Source organism: Mobula birostris, chromosome 4 (genome assembly GCF_030028105.1).
Source record: "Mobula birostris isolate sMobBir1 chromosome 4, sMobBir1.hap1, whole genome shotgun sequence".
Lineage (NCBI taxonomy): Eukaryota > Metazoa > Chordata > Chondrichthyes > Myliobatiformes > Myliobatidae > Mobula > Mobula birostris.
The window spans coordinates 122,413,794-122,435,033 of NC_092373.1; the positions used below are offsets into that span (position 1 = coordinate 122,413,794).

Below are 21,240 nucleotides of genomic sequence, written 5' to 3' on the forward strand. Positions count from 1 at the left end.
AATTATATTGAATTTAAACACTGAATTCAAATCCGAATCTAATTCAAAACTTTAAGCAATTCTAGTTAGAAGTAATAAATGCAATTTATTTTGGTTTATAATTAAGTTTATAATTGCATTTCTTTTAGTTTTGTTAATGGGTCACTGTGGGTGCATTTCTCTATGGTAATTGTTACGACAAAGGCCCATTGGTGCAGTTGTAATAACTCACTGTGGCTTCAGTCAAAAGTAATTTTATAAACAACTAAGTATTCTTGCATTTTCATAAATAGGTTTTATATAGTCTTGTACTGTACCAAGTTTTGGGTCCCCTTTCCATTACCATTTTTAAATATTAATCAAAAGGTGACCCATAACTGAGAAGGAAACAAGCACAGGTTCCAAATTCCTTGATTTCTGTTCTACACATTACTTGCAAGGTTATAGATTTCCACCTGACCCCGTGTTCTCTGACTTCACAAGAGAACATCACGGTCCATTTTCTAGACCTTGCAGTGATCAACTTCAGTATGCTTGGCTCCTGACTACCATACAAATGTTTTGTTTATGTGATGAAGCAGATTTTATTGTTCTTTTGGCCCATGTTTTTGGTTGTGTCCTGTTCATTCTCTTGAGACCTCATCTCTGCTGGGCAAGCTTTGGTTATTACATTGTTCAATCTTTGCTCAATGATCTTTCAATTATTACAATTATAAATAATCACATTTGAAAGGTGGTTGATCAAATAGTGTTTTGGTAACAAGTTTCTTGTAAAAACTTCTTGACTTTGCTGTTTATTTTTCTCCATGTAGTTTTCAAACTACCTTCACTCAAATATTCACCCAAGAATTAAAATGCTAAAGAAAGCATGATTGAATAGTTTAGCCAATTGCTGTATGTGAATACTTGGTAGAGTGATACATTGTGACATCTTGTAAATCTTGGCAACTGATTTTAATGTGCTTTCAGACTTCCTTCCACTTCTTTGGTCTCAGCCAATCTAGAAAAGCAGCAAAAAAAAAAGCAGCCATTAGTCTCTCAGGATGTGAATGCCTGCTTGAAAATGAATCTCAGGATTGTATCTGGTGACATACACAGTGCCTATAAAAAGTATTCACTCCCCCTTGAAAGTTTTCATGGCTTATTGTTTTACAACATTGAATCACAGTGGATTTAATTTGTTTTTTTGACACTGATCAACAGAAAATACTCTTTCATGTCAAAGTGAAAACAGATCTCTACAAAGTGAAATTAATTACAGATATAAAACACAAAATAATTGATTGTAGAAGTATTCACCCCCTTTAATATGACACACCACATCACTGGTGCAGCCAATAGGTTTTAGAACATAATTAGTTAAATGGAGATCACCTGTGTTCAATTGATTGTAGTAAAAATTCACTTGTATTTGGAAGATCCAACTGCTGGTAAATCAGTATCTTGGCAAAAACTACACCATGAAGACAAAAGAACACTCCATGAAACTCCGTGAAAAGGTTATTGAAAAGCACAAGTTAGGAGATAGATACCAGAAAATTTCCAAGTCATTGACTATCCCTTGGAGTACAGTTAAGTCAATCAAGAAATGGAAAGAATACGGCACAGCTGTAAATTTGCCTAGAGCAGCCCGTCCTCAAAGACTGAGTGACCGTGCAAGAAGAGGACTAGTGAGGGAGGCCACCAAGAGACCTATGACAACTCTGGAGGAGTTACAAGCTTCAGTGGTTGAGATGGGGGAGAACAACTTACTCTGGTGCTTCACCAGTCGTAGCTTTATGGGAAAGTGGCAAAGAGAAAGTCATTGTTGGATAAAAAAAACACATGAAATCTCAGCTAGATTGCCAGAAGGCATATGGGAGACTCTGAAGTCAGCTAGAGGGAGGTTCTGTGGTTTTGTGAAACCAAAATTGAGTTTTTTCGGCCAAACACTGCACATAATTAAAAACACACCATTCCTACCGTAAAGCATGGTGGTGCTACATCATGCTGTGGGGATACTTCACTGCAGCAGGCCCTGGAAGGCTTGTGAAGGTAGAGGGTAAAATGAATGCAACAAAATACAGGGAATTCCTGGAGGAAAACCTGATGCAGTCGGCAAGAGAACTGTTACTTGGGAGAAGATTTCTTTTCCAGCAAGACAATGACCCTAAACAGAAAGCTAAAGTTACATAGAAATAGCTTAAAAACAACAAAGTTAATGTCCTGGAGTGTCCAAGACAGAGTCCAGACCTCAATCCGATTGAGAATTTGTGGCTGGTCTTGAAAAGTGCGGTTCACTCACGATCGCATTGCAATCTGACCGAGCTTGAACAGTTTTGTAAAGAAGAATGGGGAAAAAGTGCACTGTCCAGATGTGCAAAGCTGATAGAGACCTATCCACACAGATTCAAGACTGTAATGCTGCCAGAGGTACATCTACTAAATACTGACTTGAGGAGGGTGAGTAATTATACAATCAATTTTTTTATGTTAAATAATTGTAATAAATTTAGACCTATTTGTAGAAATTTGTTTTCACTTTGATACAAAAGAGTAGTTTCTGTTGATTAGTGTCAAAAAAGCCAAATTAAATCCACTGTGATTCAATGTTGTAAAACAATAAAACATGAAAACTTCCAAGAGGGGTGAGTACTTTTTATAGGTACTGTATGTACTTTGATAGTAAATTTACTTTGAACTTAGAACTTCTGCAGATTATTTCATGAACTAAATTTATTTTCCCCTATTGTCGTGGTGGAATTTGAACTCATTGCTATCTTAGTCCGGGCCTCTAGTTTACTAGTTGATTAATTCACTGCTATGCCTTTGTATTCTTGGGCTTATTCTGGAATGGTACAAGTATGGTAGGTCATATGAATTTTGTAACTGAAGTTGCAGTTTTATCAGTCCTCCAGATATTGTGGAAACACTATTGGTGGTACCTCTTAAATGTTTTATAGTGCCATCTGGTCACAATTCAAAAATCTGTAGGAGGGCAGAAAGCATTACTGTTCTATAGACTTGTATCTTGTGGCAATTTTGAGGTCTTGGATTTTCACACACATTTTTCTGACAAGAAAGTCCGAGCTTCCTGAATGGAACTGATAATGGATTTTATCATTTGCAAGGGGTGATTGATAAGTTCGTGGCCTAAGGTAGAAGGAGTCAATTTTAGAAAACCTAGCACATTTATTTTTCAACATAGTCCCCTCCTACATTTACACACTTAGTCCAGCGGTTGTGGAGCATACGGCTCTTGGACCTCCAGGAAGTGCCCACAGCAGGGGTGATCACAGCCTGGTCCTGTTGACACCCTGGATCACCAGTGAGCTGAAAGAAATTTTGACTATGAAGAAGAAAGCCTTCAGGTCTGGAGAAAGGCAAGTACCGAGGTGAGTACAGAGTGAACTGAGGATAAAGCTGAGGGAGGGCAAAGAATCCTACAAGAGGATCACTGGCTTCACGGTTAAGGAAAGCAAGATTGATAACTGCCTGGATAGGACCAGTGAATTGAACTTGTTTTTCACCAGGTTCAGCATGGGACCTTCTGCTGTTTCCTCCTTCACTTGCCGAAACCACACAGCCTCCCTGCATCTGAAGCCTTCTCCCTACACTCTTCCCTCCCCTCTGGTGAGTGCTCGTGTTCCAAACCCTTCAACTTTGGGGTATCCTGTCTCCATGGGGATGACCACCCTCCCCCACCTGACTGTGGCTGCAGGTCAGGTTAGGAGACAGCTGTAGAGATGACATCAAGGCAAAGCTGCTGTCCCGGATGGTATCAGCCCAGGGTATTGAAGGCCTGTGTGAGCCAGCTGTCTGATAATTTGCAGCACCTTTACAATCTGAGTCTGTGAGTCAGGAAAAGATACCAGTGTAATGGAAGACTTCCTGCTTGGTTCCTGTACCCAAGAAGGTGACTCCATCTGAACTTAATGACTACAGACCAATTGCCCTCACATCTCATGTGATGAAAGTGCTGAGGTGCTGATGAGGCTGGTCCTGACTTACCTTGGACTGCAGGTGAGATCTTTGTTGAACCCTCTACAGTTTGCCTACTAAGTGGATGATGCCACCAACTACCATCACCTCCCACCTGGATAATGCTGGTGCCATTGTGAGAATCACATTTCCGGTGCGTTAAGTACAATTCAGCCACTTCTGAGTGAGAAGTTGCAAAGGATGGGCATAGACAAATCCACTAACTCTGGATTACTGACTACCTGACAGATGGACCACAGTCTCTATACCTGGGGTAGTTCTCTTTCTGAGATGATGTAGAGTGAGACTGGAGCCCCACAAGGGACTGTCCTGTCTCTGTTTCTGTTCACATTGTACACCTCAGACTTTCAGTACAAATCTGAGTCTTGTCACTTGCAAAAGTTCTCAGATGACTCTGCGATGGTTGGGTGTATTAAACGTGGGCAGGAGTTGGAGTACAGAGGGTTGGTGGACAGGTGTATGGAGTGGTGCCGGAGGAATCATCTGCTCCCGAATGTGGCCGAAACCACTGAAATGGTGATTGATTTTAGGAGGAAGAAGACTGCAACAAGTCCTGTATGCATTCTGGGAGAAGAAGTTATGGTGGTGGAGGAGTACAAATACTTAAGTGTTAACCTTGACAACAAACTTGACTGAAAAACCAACACCAAAGCTATTTACAAGGAGGGGATGAGCAGACTCTATTTTCTAAGGAAGCTGAGATTCTCCAATGTGTGCAGCAGGATGTTATAGATCTTTTACCAGTCTGTTGTAGTGAGTGCAGTCGTCTTTGCAGCTTTATGTTGGGGAGCAGCATCGGTACTGGTGATGCAAAAAGACTAAATAAACTCATCAAAAAGGCTGGGTCCGTCCTTGGATACAATCCAGACGCTCTTGAGTTAGTGGTGGAGACGAAGTCGCTAAACAAACTGTTATCCATTATGGACAATCAGGCACATCCTCTCCATGACCGACTGAAAAAGCAGCAGAGCACCCTTTCGAACAGACTCATTCAGCTCTGCGCTCACAAGGATCGCTACAGAAAATCTTTCCTATCCAATGCAATAAGCATATACAACATTTCATCTCTGTGCGACAGGTGAACACATATCAGAGTACTATGGTCTGTTCTATTATTTCTTACATTATTATTACACATTAGTAAATTATTATGTATATCATTCTGTACTTATTAATATTATTTATTATTTTATTGCTAAGTGTGTTTTTAAATGTTGCAGTTGTAACAAAATAATTTCCCTCTTGGGATCAATAAAGTACTTATTACTATAATTATTATTATATTATTGAAGTTAATTGTGATAAAGATCATGTCCAAAGTGTTATGAACATTGGATCTAATGCACCCTCAAGATGGACAGAATTTTGACTGTTAGAAGGTGGTGATTGAGGAGGAGCCTGGTAATGAACCTGGTATAGCAGGTAGCAGGAAAATCTGTGAATTTACGAAAGTTGGATTTTCCTCCTTTCTTGAAAATTCAAGAAAGTAAGATTCAAGATAGGACTCTGGGGTCCAATAGCACGTGTCCTCTTTCAGATGTTAATTATTTGAAATGCATTATCTCTGGGATCACAATAAAGATTGGGTTTGAAAAATCACAAATATGTGGCCTTCACATGAGATGAGATGATTACATCGATACCAAACTACTGTAGGAGTATCTTTTAGGTCTATGGTAGCTCAGGTAGTTGCTTGCTCAGGGGAGACGAAGTTAATATGAAGTGCTTGGTTTCACAGCATTGCTTGATTCAATGTAAGCATTTATTGAAGTTACTTAAGGACATGGAAAAACAAGAGCAGGAGTAGGCCATTCAGCTATTTATAAAAATCATGGCTGACAATCTTGGTCAGCACTACTTTCCACTTCCTCCTCAAATATGTAGTTTCCATTGTGGTTTAAAGTTGAACAAATAGTATTTAAGTGGAAGGTTGGGGAAGAAAGCACTTGAACACGGAGTAGGAGGATGTACCTGTGAGGAGAGTCAGTGCAAATTAGGGAAAGTTCATGTGGAGAGTAAGTTCTGGCATTGATCTGTTAGGCTGGTGTGCTTTGAATTCTCTATATTATGCTTGTGCAGCATATGTGTAGCTTAAGATTGGCAGTATTTATCCAGTTTTGTGCTTCTACTTCCTACAGTGATATTGGTATTGGTCAATCCCAGGATGACAGCATAGTTGGTTTAAAACAGTCCAGACATATTGCACCTGCACTGCCTGTAAGTGGAACCTTATCATCTAGTAATCCTGACCTGTTGCAATCTCATCATCGCATTCTCGATTTTAATACTACACCAGGTGAGTAAATGTAATTCTAAAACTCAATTTCCTGCCTAATCTGGATATTTCTTGCATATTCTCTTTCTATTTTTATATATAAGAGGGAAGAAACTTTGCTCACTATGTTTTATTCCGTGTCATTTACTGAAATAGCTATTTTAATTGGTGATGGTAAATTGTTGGCTAATAACTGAAATTTTGCTGGTTGATTAAGAATTGGATTTTAACCAGTCCCTTAGTCTTAATAGATTTCATGATGTAACTTAACTGTAATGGTGTCTTTCCTTTATAAAACACTAAATTTTAAAATTAATGACAAGTGCACAATTATTCATAGAATTATTACATTTCTTTTGTCCTGTCAACCAGTATATCATTAGTCAATTTGCAATAAAGTTTTATTAGCTTTGAGGCAGTAAGTATAAATATTTAGAGTTGTGTTGTTGTATACTCACTTTCGTTGAATATATTATTGAGATTGCAACCATTTTTATTCCCTTTAAATAGTATGTTTACATTGAGTTTATATACCATATTGCAGATTGATTCCTTATATGTTCTTCTTAAGGCGTAACTTTTATATTCTTAATATATTTGTTTACAATTCAAATACGTACTGGCTCTTCACTGCAAACAGCATAGAATTCTTCCTGCAGTTTTGGAACATAACAGAAGCCATGTGCTATGTTGATACACTGGTTGCTGAATTTTTATTCTCTGATAATCTGATTTATCATAATAATAATAATGAACACCAGAATTTTAAAAAAATGTTGGAGGCAATTGTTCACCCTCATCATTTTGTAGTTTTTATCTGTTAAATTGAAAGATAAACTGAATTGCCCAGAGGCTGTGAGGAGTGTTTGCTTCTACCTTGTTAAATAGTTTTTATTGGTTTAAGATTGACCGCACTTGAAGATCTCATAATATGGTCTGTGTGAGTCTGAACGTGGATTTTATTGAGCGCAACTTATTAACTTTGTCTGTGATCTTTGCGGATGCCATAGCAGGAATATAAAACAAAAGCAAACAAATGACAATGTTTTAAGTTTTCACTGGACCTCAGTTGAATTTGATGCATAAATCTGATAAATATGTTTTCCTAAACATTGGAGATTCTGCAGATGCTGGAAATACAGAATAACACACACAAAATGGTGGAGGAACTCAGCAAGTCAGGCAGCATCTGTGGAAAGGAAGAAACAGCTGACGTATTGGGCCGAGACCCCAAATGGGTTCTGACGAAAGGTCTTTGCCTGAGTCACTGACTGTTAATTCCTTTCCATAGATGCTGCCTGACCTGTTGAGTTCTTCCAGCATTTTGTAAGCATTTTTTTTCCTGCTATACTTTGGCTATTTTAAAGTTGAATCTCAAATCTTGCTGTTGTTTCAGCTATTATTTGGTTACTCTGCTCATGGCCAAGTACTATTAGCTTCATTTGAGGACTTTCTCTGTTTGATATAATATGCTGTTTTCAGTGTGTTTTATCTTCAAGCAATCTTTTGAAGGGATTGATATATTGAAGATTTGTTAATCTGAATTATACAGGTTGCAAGTCATCATGACATACAGCATACTTACTATGAATTGCTTTGTGGTTCATTTCCCAAACCTTAATGAAAAGCAGCTGCAGATTGTTAATGGACACACGTAAAAGGATAGGTTATAGGGAAAGTAAATAGAACAATAGAAATAAGTTGGAATAGAATTCCTTTGACAGCTGGTATATACTTGATGGGGCTAATATCCTCCTCCTGCATTGTAAGGAAATATGAAAAGTTCTTCATTCTGTAGACTGTTGTTCATTTAAAGCAGCAGCAATAACAACTCATTTGTTAGAAAAGACAGAGCCATTTACTTTGAAAGCTATTGATGTACAATATGCAGCAGTTAGAATCCCATTCGTTGTGAGTTCAGCCATTGCATAGGGAGGACCTATGAATAAGACAGCTGGAGCTGCACTGTGAAAGCATGTACCAGGAGGATCTGTAGCAACAAAAGGAAAATGATGACAAGAGCCCATTCAGTCTCAGTCACAAGAGCCTGATGCCTGAAAAGCAACATTGTAACTGTTCAACAAAGTGCATGATCTTTAAGTATTAGTGGTGTCTATAAGATTCATCCCCCGATAACAGAGGTTTCTCACAGCAAGGCATGAAGCATGGACTGTCATTCCTAAACTTGGCTTGCAATGACATCCCTGTGTTTAAGGTCTTCAAAATTCAAAGAGCAACTCAGCTCATTGGCTTCTTGTTCTTCAAGTGGCATTGAACTTACCATTATGTAACTCTGTTGGAGTAGAATTTCTGAGTAAATGTAATACATAATATAATAATCACCATTATAAGCATTTAAATTATTGGCACGAGGCTATTGCCCTTGCTAACATAAGGGACCGTAAGAATAAGCAGGATGCCATTGGCATAATTGAATATCTTCTGAAGTCAGATTGAATAAAGTAGCTTGGATAACACTAAGTGACTTTGTGACATGATACCCTAGACTGCTCTTGTACACCGTGTCTTGATGTGCTTTCCTCACCTTGAGATGGATAAAATGGGATTTTACATGCTTGCAGCACATGACAATAGAGTAAGATTAGCATCTTTCTTTTGGAAGCCAAAAATTGCCGTACTGTTTTCCCAAATGGATAATAAAAGCTTCAAGGGTCAGAGAAATGTATACAATATACATCCTGAAATGCTATCTCTTCGCAAAACATCCACGAAAACAGAGAAGTGCCCCAAAGAATGAATGGCAGTTAAACATGAGAACACCAAAGTCTCCCCCCAGCTTCCCCCCCTCCCACATGTAAGCGGCAGTGAGCAGGGATCCCCCTCCCCCCACCAGCAAAATTAAATGTGCATTGGTACAATCACCAAGCCCAAGCATGTGCTAAGCGATAGCAAAGACACAGACTTTGCAGTTACCCCAGAAGTTTTGCATTTCATCTGGTTCTCTCTCTCCCTGCCGAGGGAGAGGGAGGTGTCCCCCATTTTCACAGCGGGCGGGAGACATAACAAAAACCCACTGGTTTATGATCTTAAAAGTCCGTTTCGTCATTTTGTCCGACTCCTGTGCCCGAGTATCGTAAAGACCTCGGGTCTTCGGGCTCACAGCAAAAGATTTTCCGGCCTCCCTGGCGACACACAAGTCTCCGGCCATGACACCGACCCTCGATCTGCCTGTCTCCAAAGCCCTGAGATCTTAGGCTTCTGAACACGATCGAGTTTCTCAGGCCGAACCCTTGCCATGTCGAATAGCGGCCAGTCGTGGAACCCCGAGAGCTGGTCCCATTCCCGCAAAAACCGAAGCTTGTGTGTAACTCCAAGTCAGGGTCTTCAAAAGAACCCTGAAAGGAAAATATAAAGATATTAAAGGTAGAAATAGAGCTGTTTCCGAAGATGCAAGCAAAGGAGTTGCCATTAGGTGCCATCGTTCCTCCTAAGCTCCACTCCTTGTTTGATACAAAACATTAAGGAGAATTAAAATTTTCAAAATCATTAAGTAATCTGTAAGTCAACACAACAGAATAGCTTCAGTGATTAAAAAAAAATTAAGGTTTTATAACTCTTGAAGAATACTCTCACTTCCCAAGCTAGAAGGAACCAAAATCAAAATTGGGAACTGTCATAAATTCTTCCAAGAAGCTGCCAAAGTTTCTATTAAGCTCATTTTACAGTCAAGTATATCAGGCAACATGGAGACAGAATTGAAAAGGAGGGTAGTGAATACAGGTAGTAGATTAAAAATATCAGGTGGTGCTGGATTCCAAGAGTAGGAATTTATACAATGCGTACAAGATGGCTTTTTCGAACAGTTGTGGTCAAGCCCACTAGGGTAAGGGCAATCCTGGATTTGGTGTTATTCAACAAACAAGAGTTAAATAGGGAGTTTAACGTAAAGGAACTCTTAGCCTTAATATGATAGAATTCACATTGCAGTTTGAGAGGGAAGGTGCTAAAATTTAATGTATCAGTTTCACGGTTAAGTAAAGATAACTACAGAGGGTATATTTAAAACAGAGACTTATAGATTCTTGATTAGCAAGGGCATTAGGTTATGGGGAGAATGCAAGAAAATGGGGTAGAGAGTGAATCCATAATGGAATTGCGGAGCAGGCTCGATGGATCAAATGGCCTAATTCTGCTCTAATGCCTTAAGTCCATCACTTGTAATTCAATTATTTTTTAAATCTCCCAATCATTTTAAAACATAAGAAATAGGAGCTTGAATAGGTCATCAGGCCCATCAAGCCTGCTCCACCATTCAATAAGATCATGGCGGATCTGGTTGTCGACTCAGTTCCACCTCGCTGCCTTTTCATAACCCTTATTTCCTCTGTTATGTAAAAATCTATCTAATTCTGCTTTAAGTATATTTAAGAGGTAGATTCTAATGTTTCCTCGGTGAGAGAATTCCACAGATTCACTGCCTTCTGGGAAAAGCAGTTTATTTACATGTGACCTTAGTCTGTTCCCCTGAATCTTGTTCCCTAATTCTAGTCGACGTCTATTTGCAGAGTAAATAATCTTGTGCTTTGCAACGATAATTGTACAAGTAGTCTAGTGTTTTTTGCTGGATGTGCCACAGTTATTTAGCTAGGAAGTCTAGGAAAATGCAAGTTGTACAAGGTGATCAAGTCTACATTGGTTACTTTAAATGGCTGCATACTTAAATTAGCAACAGCTTTTCCTTATGCTTGTGACATGGAGGAGGCTTTTTCCATTGATCCCATTCCACCTTCTTTGCATATACCCCTGCAAATTATTTTCTCTTCCGTATGCCCATCAAGTCCCCTTTGATTCTTTGTGCCATTAACTGAAGTGCCATTTTAACCTTCCAATATGTCTTTAGGCTGATTAAGATGGCTGTTGGCAGGAAGGCTTGGGAGGATGAAGAGCTGGAGAACCCAGAGGAATTTCCTGAGATCCGGAAGAGAATGTGCAGATTTCACACAAACAATGCCCATAGTTCGGATAGCATTTGGGTCTCTAGAATTGTAAGGCAGGAGCACTAACTGCACCAAATATTTGGTCACAAAGGAAGCATTAAAACAGTGAATCAAAATCTATTGCCACTAATGCTTTTTGTGAACATTCCTTGTAGACTTGGGACATCTACTTAGAATGTTTCTGGATTTCAGTTTGGCATTCAACACTGTTGTCCCCCAGAGCTTGGTGAACAAGATCCTACTCCTTGGTCTAAATACACCATTGTGTAACGGGATTTTGGACTTCCTAACCAAAAGACTTCAGAGAGTCAGGGTGCACAACCGTTATTCTCAACACGGGTGCCCCACACTTCTCCGGGCTGTGTGCTGAGGCCGTTATTGTACACTCTGCTCATGCATGACTGCATGGCTAACCAAACACCCAAGCAATCACATTGTCAAGTTCGCCAATGACACGACAATTGGCTTATCACCAACGTTGAGGAGGTGGAAGAACTTGAGGCCTGGTGTCAGGTAAATAGCCTCTTCCTTAAATGTCAACAAGACAAAGGGGATGGTTATCAATTTCAGGAGGACTCTCACTACTCACACACCACTTTATATTGGTGGCACAATAGTGGAAACTGAGAGCACTTTCAAATTCCTGGGAGTACATACTTCACACAACCTCTCATGGTCCCAGAACACAGCCTACACCATCAGGAAAGCTCACCAATGCCTCTACTTTCTGATAAGGCTGAAGAAAGTTGGTCTATGTACATCTGTACTGATGTCCTACAGATGTGTAGTAGAGCGTATTCTAACATGCTGCATCACTTCATGATACAGAAAATGCACTGCAGCAGACAGGAAGGCTCTATAATGGGTAGTCAAAACTGTCCAACGCATCGCTGGCACCAGCCTGCCTACCATTAAGGACATGTTTGCAGAAAGGTGCTGGAAAAGGGCCAATAACATCATGAAGGATTGCATCCATCCTGCTCATGAACTGTTTGTCCCACTCCCATCAGGGAGAGGCTATGTAGCATCCACGCCAGAATCATCAGACTTAAAAACAGATAATTCCCCTAAGCAGTTAAGCTGATCAACACCTCCAGCCACTAACCAACCCCTCTGCACTCCCTATCACCACTACTTTGACTTCTGTCAGTCACCTTATGTACAGACACTTGCCTAAGTAGCACTTTGTGAACATACAATCAGATATGTATATGCTATCTTATGTATTTGTGTTTATTGTGCTTTTTATTATTGTGTTCCTGATGAGTTTTTTGTGTTGCATTCGATCTGGAGTAATAACTATGTCTTTTCTGCAATCTTGAACAGTAGAGAAGGTAGGACCCTCCACTACCATCTCTACTGTCATGGTGCTGGATATAGAATGGGAGCTGGCATGGACCAAATAGGTTGAATGGTCTTCCACTGTGCCATTTTAAGTACAAGATAAAATTTATTGTTGACATGTGCATGCAACCATTGTAGATTTGATAATATTTTACCTCCTTCAGTTCCTAACTGGGGTAGGTCAAACCAAAGGCATGAGAGTTGTTTGTTTTTTAAAAATATTTTATTTATGATTTTCTACAAACTACAGCGTAGAAGAAAAAAATCAATAGTATAAATAGAAGGATCATTGCAATACAGACAAAAATAGCAATAATACCTATCTTAACAAATGAGCAAGTCACCCATATTAAAAATGAAAAATTAGAAAGAAAAGCATCCAACCCACCCACTATCCAACTCCAAGCCAGCCATTATATTATAAGTATAAATATTTGAAAGGACATTTGGGATAAACTTTTATCACCCCAGAACTATATATTGTAGTAAAAAGAGAAATGAATAATAATTTTAAAAAAAGCAGCTTGCTACCTAATCAAAGAAAGCTGGAAATGCAGGATCTGACTATCAAAGGAAGAAAAAAAGACGCCTGTCAGTCTAGGTGATAATTATGAAAATATTCAAGAAAAGGTCCCCACACTTTATGGAACTTTATGTCCAAATTAAAAAGTGAATAGTAAATCTTTTCAAGATCTAAACAAGACATAATATCTGTAAGCCATTGAACACGGGTAGGGGGAACTACATCTCTCCACTTAAGGAGTACTGCACATCTAGCTAAAAGAGAAGCAAAAGACAATGTTCGTCATTTAGCCGGGATCAAATGCTTGTCAGAGTCTTGAGAAATACCAAAGGGAGCGATCAAAGGATCAGGTTCCAAATGACAATTTAATATAGAAGATAAAGTTAAAAAAACATCTTTCCAAAATTTTTCCAAAGTAGGACAGGCCCAATACATATGAATAAGGGAAGCCTCACCTCCTTTGCATTTGTCACACCAGGGACTAATATCAGGATAGAACTTCGCCAATTTGGTTTTAGACATATGATCCCTGTGGACGACTGCAAAAGACAATGACGACCACATAAAGAAATTGAATTGACTGACTTAAGAATTGAATCCCAAACCTTGTTGGACAAAGAAAAACCTAAGCCATGATCCCAAGCAGTTTTAATTTTATCACAAGGGGCTCATCTGAGATTCATAAATTTGACACGCATAGTAGAAATTAAACCTTTACCCAAGGGGTTCATTTGAAGAAACAAGTCTACAACATTTTTATCAGGTTGTTCAGGAAAATGTGGTATTAAAGGGCTAATAAAATATCTAGTTTGAAGGTATCTAAAAAAATGAGTATTCAGTAAATTAAACTTTGTAGACAACTGTTCAAAAGTCGCAAACCGGATTGTCTATAAAAAGATCTTCAAAACGCCTGATACCTCTCCTACACCAGTCTTGGGATGTGGAATCCTGCATAGAAGGTTGAAATAAATGATTGTATAGAATGGGACTAGAAAGGGAAAGACTATAAAGGCCATGATATTTTCTAAATTGAGCCCATATTCTCAGAGTATGCCTGATTACAGGATTATTAATAAATTTTGGCAAGTGGCAAGGAAGTATAAATCCAAGTAAAGCTGGAATAGATAATTTCTTTTAAGCATTCAATTCCATTGCCACCCATGTTGGACAAATAGACTGATTATAAAAGTAGGACCAAAAGATAATATTGCAAATATTGGCCGCCCAATAATATGAACGAAAATTAGGCAACGCCAAGCCACCTTCTCTTTTAGGCTTTTGAAGATGAGCTTTTTAAAGTCTGTTTACCCTTCTATAGGTATGACGAGATAATAGAATCTAAAGAATCAAAAAAAACTTTAGGAATAAATATAGGTAAAGATTGAAATAAGTATAAAAATTTAGGAAGAATATATATTTTAATTACATTAATTCGCCCAATTAAAGACATAGACAGAGGTGACCACTGTGCTAGACTCTGTTCTGTAAAATTTAAAAGATTATTGAAATTCTCATCAAAAAGGCGATTATAATTCCTTGTTACTATAATACCAAGATAAGTAAAACAATTGCTTTCTACTTTAAAAGGGAGATCTTGAAATTCTAATGCTTGTGCTTCCTTATTTATCGGAAAAAGTTCACTCTTATCTAGATTAAGTTTGTATCCAGATAACTGACTAAATTTATTAAGAAGTGAAAATATCAAAGGTAGGGAGGTGGTCGGGTTTGATTTAAAAGTAACAAAACATCGACGTGTAGAGAGACTTTATGCTCAAGACCGCCCCTCCAGATCCCAGTCAATTCAGTATAACTGCGAAACACAATTGCCAACGGCTCGATAGCCAGATCAAATAGCAGAGGACTTAAAGGGCATCCTTGACGGGTGCTGCGTTTAAGGTCAAACGGTTGAGATTGCTGAGAATTAGTCAAAACTGATGCAATTGGATGAGAATATAGTATCTTAATCCACTTAATAAAATTATATCCAAAATCATATTTTTCTAAAACCGTAAATAAATAGTGCCACTCCACCCGGTCAAACGCCTTTTCAGCATCAAGAGAAATTACACATTCAGGAATCCCTGATGAAGATGAATATAGGATATTAAAAAGACACCTAATATTAAAAAAGGGAAGGCGATTTTTAACAAAACCAGATTGATCTTCAGAGATAATTAAGGGTAAAATAGTCTCCAGCCTACGGGCCAAAACTTTAGTTAAAAATTTAACATCTACATTTAATAGAGAGATCAGCCTGTATGAAGCACATTCTAATGGATCCTTGCCTTTTTTCGCTCAAAGAATAATACAAGCCTCATCAAATGATGCAGGCAGTTTATTTTGTTTAAAAGAATCAGAAAAAACTAAACTAAGTTGGGATAAGAACAATGAGGAAAATGATTTATAAAATTCTGCAGAGAACCCATTAGGACCGGGAGATTTACCAGGCTGCAAAGCAGAAATAGCAGAGGATATTTCCTCTAAGGATAATGGCTCATTCAATTTATGTTTGAGATCAGAAGAAAGTTTAGGAACATTTAAACTATTTAATAATTGCATAACGGTAGTATTACCATTAAAGGATTCAGAGGTATAAAGTTCAGAATAAAAATTCCTGAATGTATCATTAATTTCAGAATCGTCCATAGTAATATTCCCATTACTCAGTCGAATTTTAGTGATGTGTTGTTTTGCTTTAGAACGTCTTAAATTGGTTAACTAAGGACTTAACAGATTTATCCCTGTGAATATAGAACTTACTCTTATTGCCCAAAAGTTGGCGTTCAACCAGGTAAGTTGAAATAAGATTAAACTTAGTTTGAAGTTCCATTCTTTGCTAAGACAACTCCAGATCCTTGACCTGGGCATATAATTGGTCTATAGCTTTAATCTGATTGATCAATTCTAAACGTTCTTTTTGAGTCTTTCTTTTCAAATTTGCTGTATAAGAAATTATCGGATCTCTTAGATATGCTTTCATTGCATCCCAAACAACCTGACTTGAAGTTTCAGGTAATGTATTAGTATTTAAGAAGAAAGTTATCTGATCCTCCATAAATTCTATGAAGTCGTTATCCAACAACAAGGTCGGATTAAAACGCTACTGTTTATCTACTTGAGGGAGACCAGGAAAAACAGTAGACAATGTAAGTGGGGCATGATCTGAAATCAATATACTCTATAAGGAACGGATGGATGGAATCAACTGATTATCAATTAAAAAAATAATCGATTCTAGTAAATGTATGGTGTACTTGTGGAAAAAAAAAAGAGTAATCTCTTTCATATGGATGAAAAAAACACCAGATATCAGATATTCCAAAATTGGAAAGAAAAGATTGAATTGATAAAGCAGATTTGCTTAATTGTCTAGGGATAGAAGAAGATATGTCCAAGACTGGATCCAACCAACAATTGAAGTCACCACCCAGTATAAGAGAGTATGAGCTTAGTTCTGGTAATAAAGGGAAAAAAACTGTCAAGAAACCCTACATTATCCAAGTTAGGAGCATAAAGGTTGGCTAAAGCTACCAGTATATTATAAAGTTTCCCTGAAACAATAATAAAACGACCATTAGGATCAGATATCTTATTATGAAGCTCAAAAGGAACTTTTTTGTTTATAAGGATTGAAACACCCCTCGCCTTGACTTGAAAAGTGGAATGAAAATGTTGTCCTGCCCATTGTGCCATAAGACGAAGATTATCTGAGTAATGAATGTGTTTCTTGTAAAAAAAAACTACCTCTGCTCTAAGCTGTTTTAAGATGTGCAAACACCCTCCCCCTTTTAACCGGATGATTCAAACCCCCTAACATTCCAGCTTACAAAGTTCAATGGACTAACCATTGAACATTAAAAAAAGGATAGCAGGCATTAAACCGTATCTGAAATTTTTATGTCAACTCTGAGGCTAAGGTATAGAAGAAAAATAACTGGGTGAAATTACATCCTGTATAGTGCAAATATGCCAAAATTCCATATATAATATTAGCATTGGAGTTCCCACCCACACCCTCTAAACCTACAGCAAGAAAGCTGCAAATATAAAGCAGCAAGCTCTCCCCTAGAAAAACTAATCACCTACTGGACTTCCAGTTAGGTAACATCTTAGTTATCTCCACTCCAACATACAGTAATGAAAAAAACACCAAAAAGCTTTAAGAATTGCAAACTAAAATTAACCCTAATAAAAATAACAATACATTCAAAGTTTATAAATTTGATATATGATATATAAAAATGTGATATATGATATAAATAAAATTGATATATAAAATATGATAATTATCTAAAGAGAACTTTACTCCAACCTACCCGCTAGAATTGATAAACAAAAAAAAGATAATCTGTAAACCCAATTATACAGGGAAAAAAAGCTTTAATATCCAAGTAAATAATCCATCTGAATCATAAAAATAAGAAAAACATAAATAGCATCTTGAAACACGGGGGAAAGAACGCCAAAGGAAGATCCATTCGAAAGGAGTTTTCATCCAAACCCGAAACTGAATTTAAAGGTACAGCATCAACTGCTGTTTAAAGTTAAAATAATCTAATCGGAGAAGAAAAAAAGTTCATTAACTTTTAAAGAACTAAAATTATGAAAGATAGAAACTAATATTGAGAAAATGGAAATAAAAAACACCAATAGGACAATGCAACATAACTAAGCCACTAATTAATTGCGACATCAGCTTCATTTTAATTTTTTAAAAAAAGTCTAGATTTGTAGAAAATGGAGATTGAAGTCTGAACCCTACCAGGTACACCATCAGGGTGTGTCGCCTTGTGAGGTTCACCCTCTTGAAAGAATTTCTAACGTCAGCCTCCAAGTCAGATCATTGGATCACCGGATGCTGCAGGGATTCCTCATATCTGTAGTTTTATTCTCCCTTTCAAAGTGTGAGTAAAAGGCATTGAGCTCACCTGTGAGTGAAGCATCATTATTGATGTCAGGTTTTGCTTTGTAGGAAGTAATGGCCTGCAAACCCTGCCAGAGTTCACATGCATCCTAATCTACCTCTAACCTTAATCAGAATTGTTGTTCTGCTCGTGAGATAGCCCTCTGTGTGCCAGGTCATACCAGGACTTTGTACAATCCTGGATCATCAGACTTGAATGCCATGGATCTAGCCCTCAACATTCTACGAATCGCTTGGTTCATCAATGGCTTTTGATTTGGATATGTATGGTATGCTCTCAGGCATACACTCATCCACGTAGGTTTTAATTAAGTCAGTGACAACTGTAGCATATTCATTGAGATTTGAAGATGAATCCGTGAGCACTTGATGGTAGTATAACTGTTGTCCATTGTTGTTGGCTCCTCTGGTTCCACAAGTGATATGTTGGTGATAATTATTTCAAGATGACTGGTTAAAATCCCCCAAAATGATGGGGAAGGCATCAGGGTGTACTGTTTCATACCTGTTGGTTACATTGCTCAGTTTGTCTAGCGCAGGGCTTCCCAGCTTCTTTTTAATATACCATGGAGCTTTACCGTTAACCAAGGGTTTTGTGGACTCCAGTTTGGGAATCCCTGGTCTACAGCCTGGTGACATGGGCCTGAAGTAGAATGTACATCACTACCAGAATGATGGCTGAAAACTCCCACGGCAGATAAAATGAACAACACTTGATCGCAGAATGTTCCAGGTTGGGTGAGCAGGGCTGGGACAAAGTCACCTCATTTGTAAGCATGAGCATACTTCACCTCCTCTACCTTTGAATGACTCAGTAGTCCTATCTCAGCAGTGAATTGTGAAGCCAGTGTGCTGTGTTGCTGCATCTGGAATGGCGGGAGCTATCCAAGTCTCCATGAGACAAAAAACGCAACAGTCCCTGATGTCCCTCTGGTACAGCAACCTTGCTCTGAGGTCTTTGATTCTATATTTCAGAGACTGTACGTTTGCCAGCAGAATAATTGGTAGTGGAAGTCTGAACCCTCTTCACCTTAAATGAACTTTTAATCCAGTGCGGCAACCTCTCTACAACTATCTTAAGGGGAAACCGCACTTGTGACTGGAGGCTACCGTCCGAGATTCGTTGACTTTTAGTAGTGATAGATTTTTAAAAATCCTTAAAACGATATTATGCACTGTATTGTCCATGTCTGTAACTGTGGATTTCAGCTGTAGCAGTCTAAAAGGGAATATTTGATGATTTCCATCGGAGCTGCTTACATGAGTTGCCTTCTTAATGGCGTCCTGGGCGTTGCTCTCATGCAAAGTGCATGATTAATATCTAGATGATGATGATAGTGTTGACCATTATGCATTACTTTCACTAGCTGGCAGAACCCTGGTGGGGCCAGCAAATACACCCTGGGAGATAGCTACCTGTTCCTTAATATCAGTACTAATATCATACAGAGTATGTAACTGCTGTCCCTGATTTGCAGAGCTTGGGGAACTGTAACAGGACCTTCATAGAAGCAAAATCATGTTCCCTCAGTCACTATATAACGTCAGCCTTGCTATTTTCTGACATAGAAGAACTAATCATTTCCCCAGTGGACTCCTTCATATTCACCTTCACCTTTTGGAGAGAGGTGCAATCTCCAAAATGCCTTTGGTCATAGGGCTTCTTTGACGCTCTGAGACACTTCTTCTGATTGTAGCTCTCTCAGACTGTGGCTGTCTTCTTATTTCTGCCAGACTGCAGGTTGCTGATACCAGATTTCTCTGCTATTTAATCTGTATCCCCGTGTTGCTTATGTCTGATTTATTGCTCTGTTGGGGCAGACACACTGATCTAATAGAATGCTCTGCTTTTCCAGCAGCTCCTTGTGAATGAAGGGGCTATGTTCTGCTGGGGCGGAAGATTGTGTCCTTGATTCCCTTCCCTACATCTTTAAAGTAAATCTGAAGATAAAAGAAATGCATGCTACATGGTGCAGTACCAATTTTCTACTGCAAATATTATGCCTGATCACGAGACCATGCCTCTTACTGCAGTGTGAACACTTGCAGTGTTTTTAACATTTTTGTTTACATTGACTTCAAAGTACAGAAAAAGATTTGCTAATTGTGAGAGATGAGCTCATGCAGAAGTGTTAGGGAACTGGAGCTGGATGACCTTTGGTTCACTTGGGAGAATGTGAAGGTGATAGATAGGAGCTACAGGGAGGTACACACACCTTAATTGCAGGAGGCAGGTAGCTGGGAGCCAGGGGAAGGAAAGGGAATAGGCAGATTGTGCAGAATAACCCTGTTGCCGTTTCGGTAATAACAAGTACTCCACTTTGGATACTGTTGGAGCTGGGAGGAGCAACCTAACCTACCAAGAGAAAGCCACAGCGACCAGGTCTCTGGCACAGAGTTAGGCTCGGGTTCAAAAGGGAAGAAGAGGAGAAAAGCGGTGAAAGGGGATCTGTTAAGGGGGACAAACAGATCTTGTGGACATGAAATAGGTTTGCTGATGGTATGTTGTCTCCCAGGTACCAGGGTCAGGGATGCCTCAGATCAGGTCCCCAGTATTCTTAAGGAGGAAGGGGAATGGACAGAAGTCGTGGTACATATTGGTATCAAAGACATAGTTAGGAAAAGGAATGAGGTCCTTAACTGGGAACATTAGAAGTTGAAAAGTAGGACCTAAGTAATAACAATCCCTAGATTACTGAGTCACAAGACAAAGGAGCAGAAGTAGGCCACTTGGCCCATCAAGTTTGCTCCACCAGTCCACCATGAGCTAAACTATTCTCCCATCTAGTTCCAATTTCTGGCTTTTCCCCCATATCCCTTGATACCTTGACTAATTAGATACCTATCAGTCTCCTCCTTAAACACCCTCAATGATTGGGCCTCCACAGCTATATGTGGCAACGAATTCCATAAATCCACGACCCTCTGGCTAAAAAATTGCTCCTCATCTCTGTTTTAAATGGGTACCCTCTAATTCTAAGACTGTGGCCTCTTGTCCTGGACCCACCTACCAAGGGAAACAGCTTTTCCACGTCTACTCTGTCCAACCCTTTCAATATTCAAAATGTTTCTATGAGATCCCCTCTCATTCTTCTATACTCTAATGAATACAGTCCAAGAGCCGACAAATGCTCCTCATATGTTAGCCCCTGCATTCCAGGAATCATCCTCGTAAATCTTCTCTGAACTCTCTCCAACATCAGTACATCCCTTCTAAGATAGGGGGCCCAAAACTGCGCACAGTATTCCAAATGAG

General features: G+C 38.8%; 1 protein-coding gene across 6 annotated transcripts in view; it reads left to right on the forward strand.

Annotated features, from left to right (window-relative positions):
* The window catches only part of rapgef2b (Rap guanine nucleotide exchange factor 2b), a 388,703-nt gene that overhangs the window by 295,802 nt on the left and 71,661 nt on the right, over nucleotides 1-21,240 (forward strand). For all 6 annotated transcript variants that reach the window (XM_072256006.1, XM_072256009.1, XM_072256007.1 and 3 more), the window contains one exon: nucleotides 6,099-6,256. In XM_072256006.1, coding sequence (XP_072112107.1) covers nucleotides 6,099-6,256 — 158 coding nt within the window. The remainder of the gene's footprint in view (nucleotides 1-6,098; nucleotides 6,257-21,240) is intronic.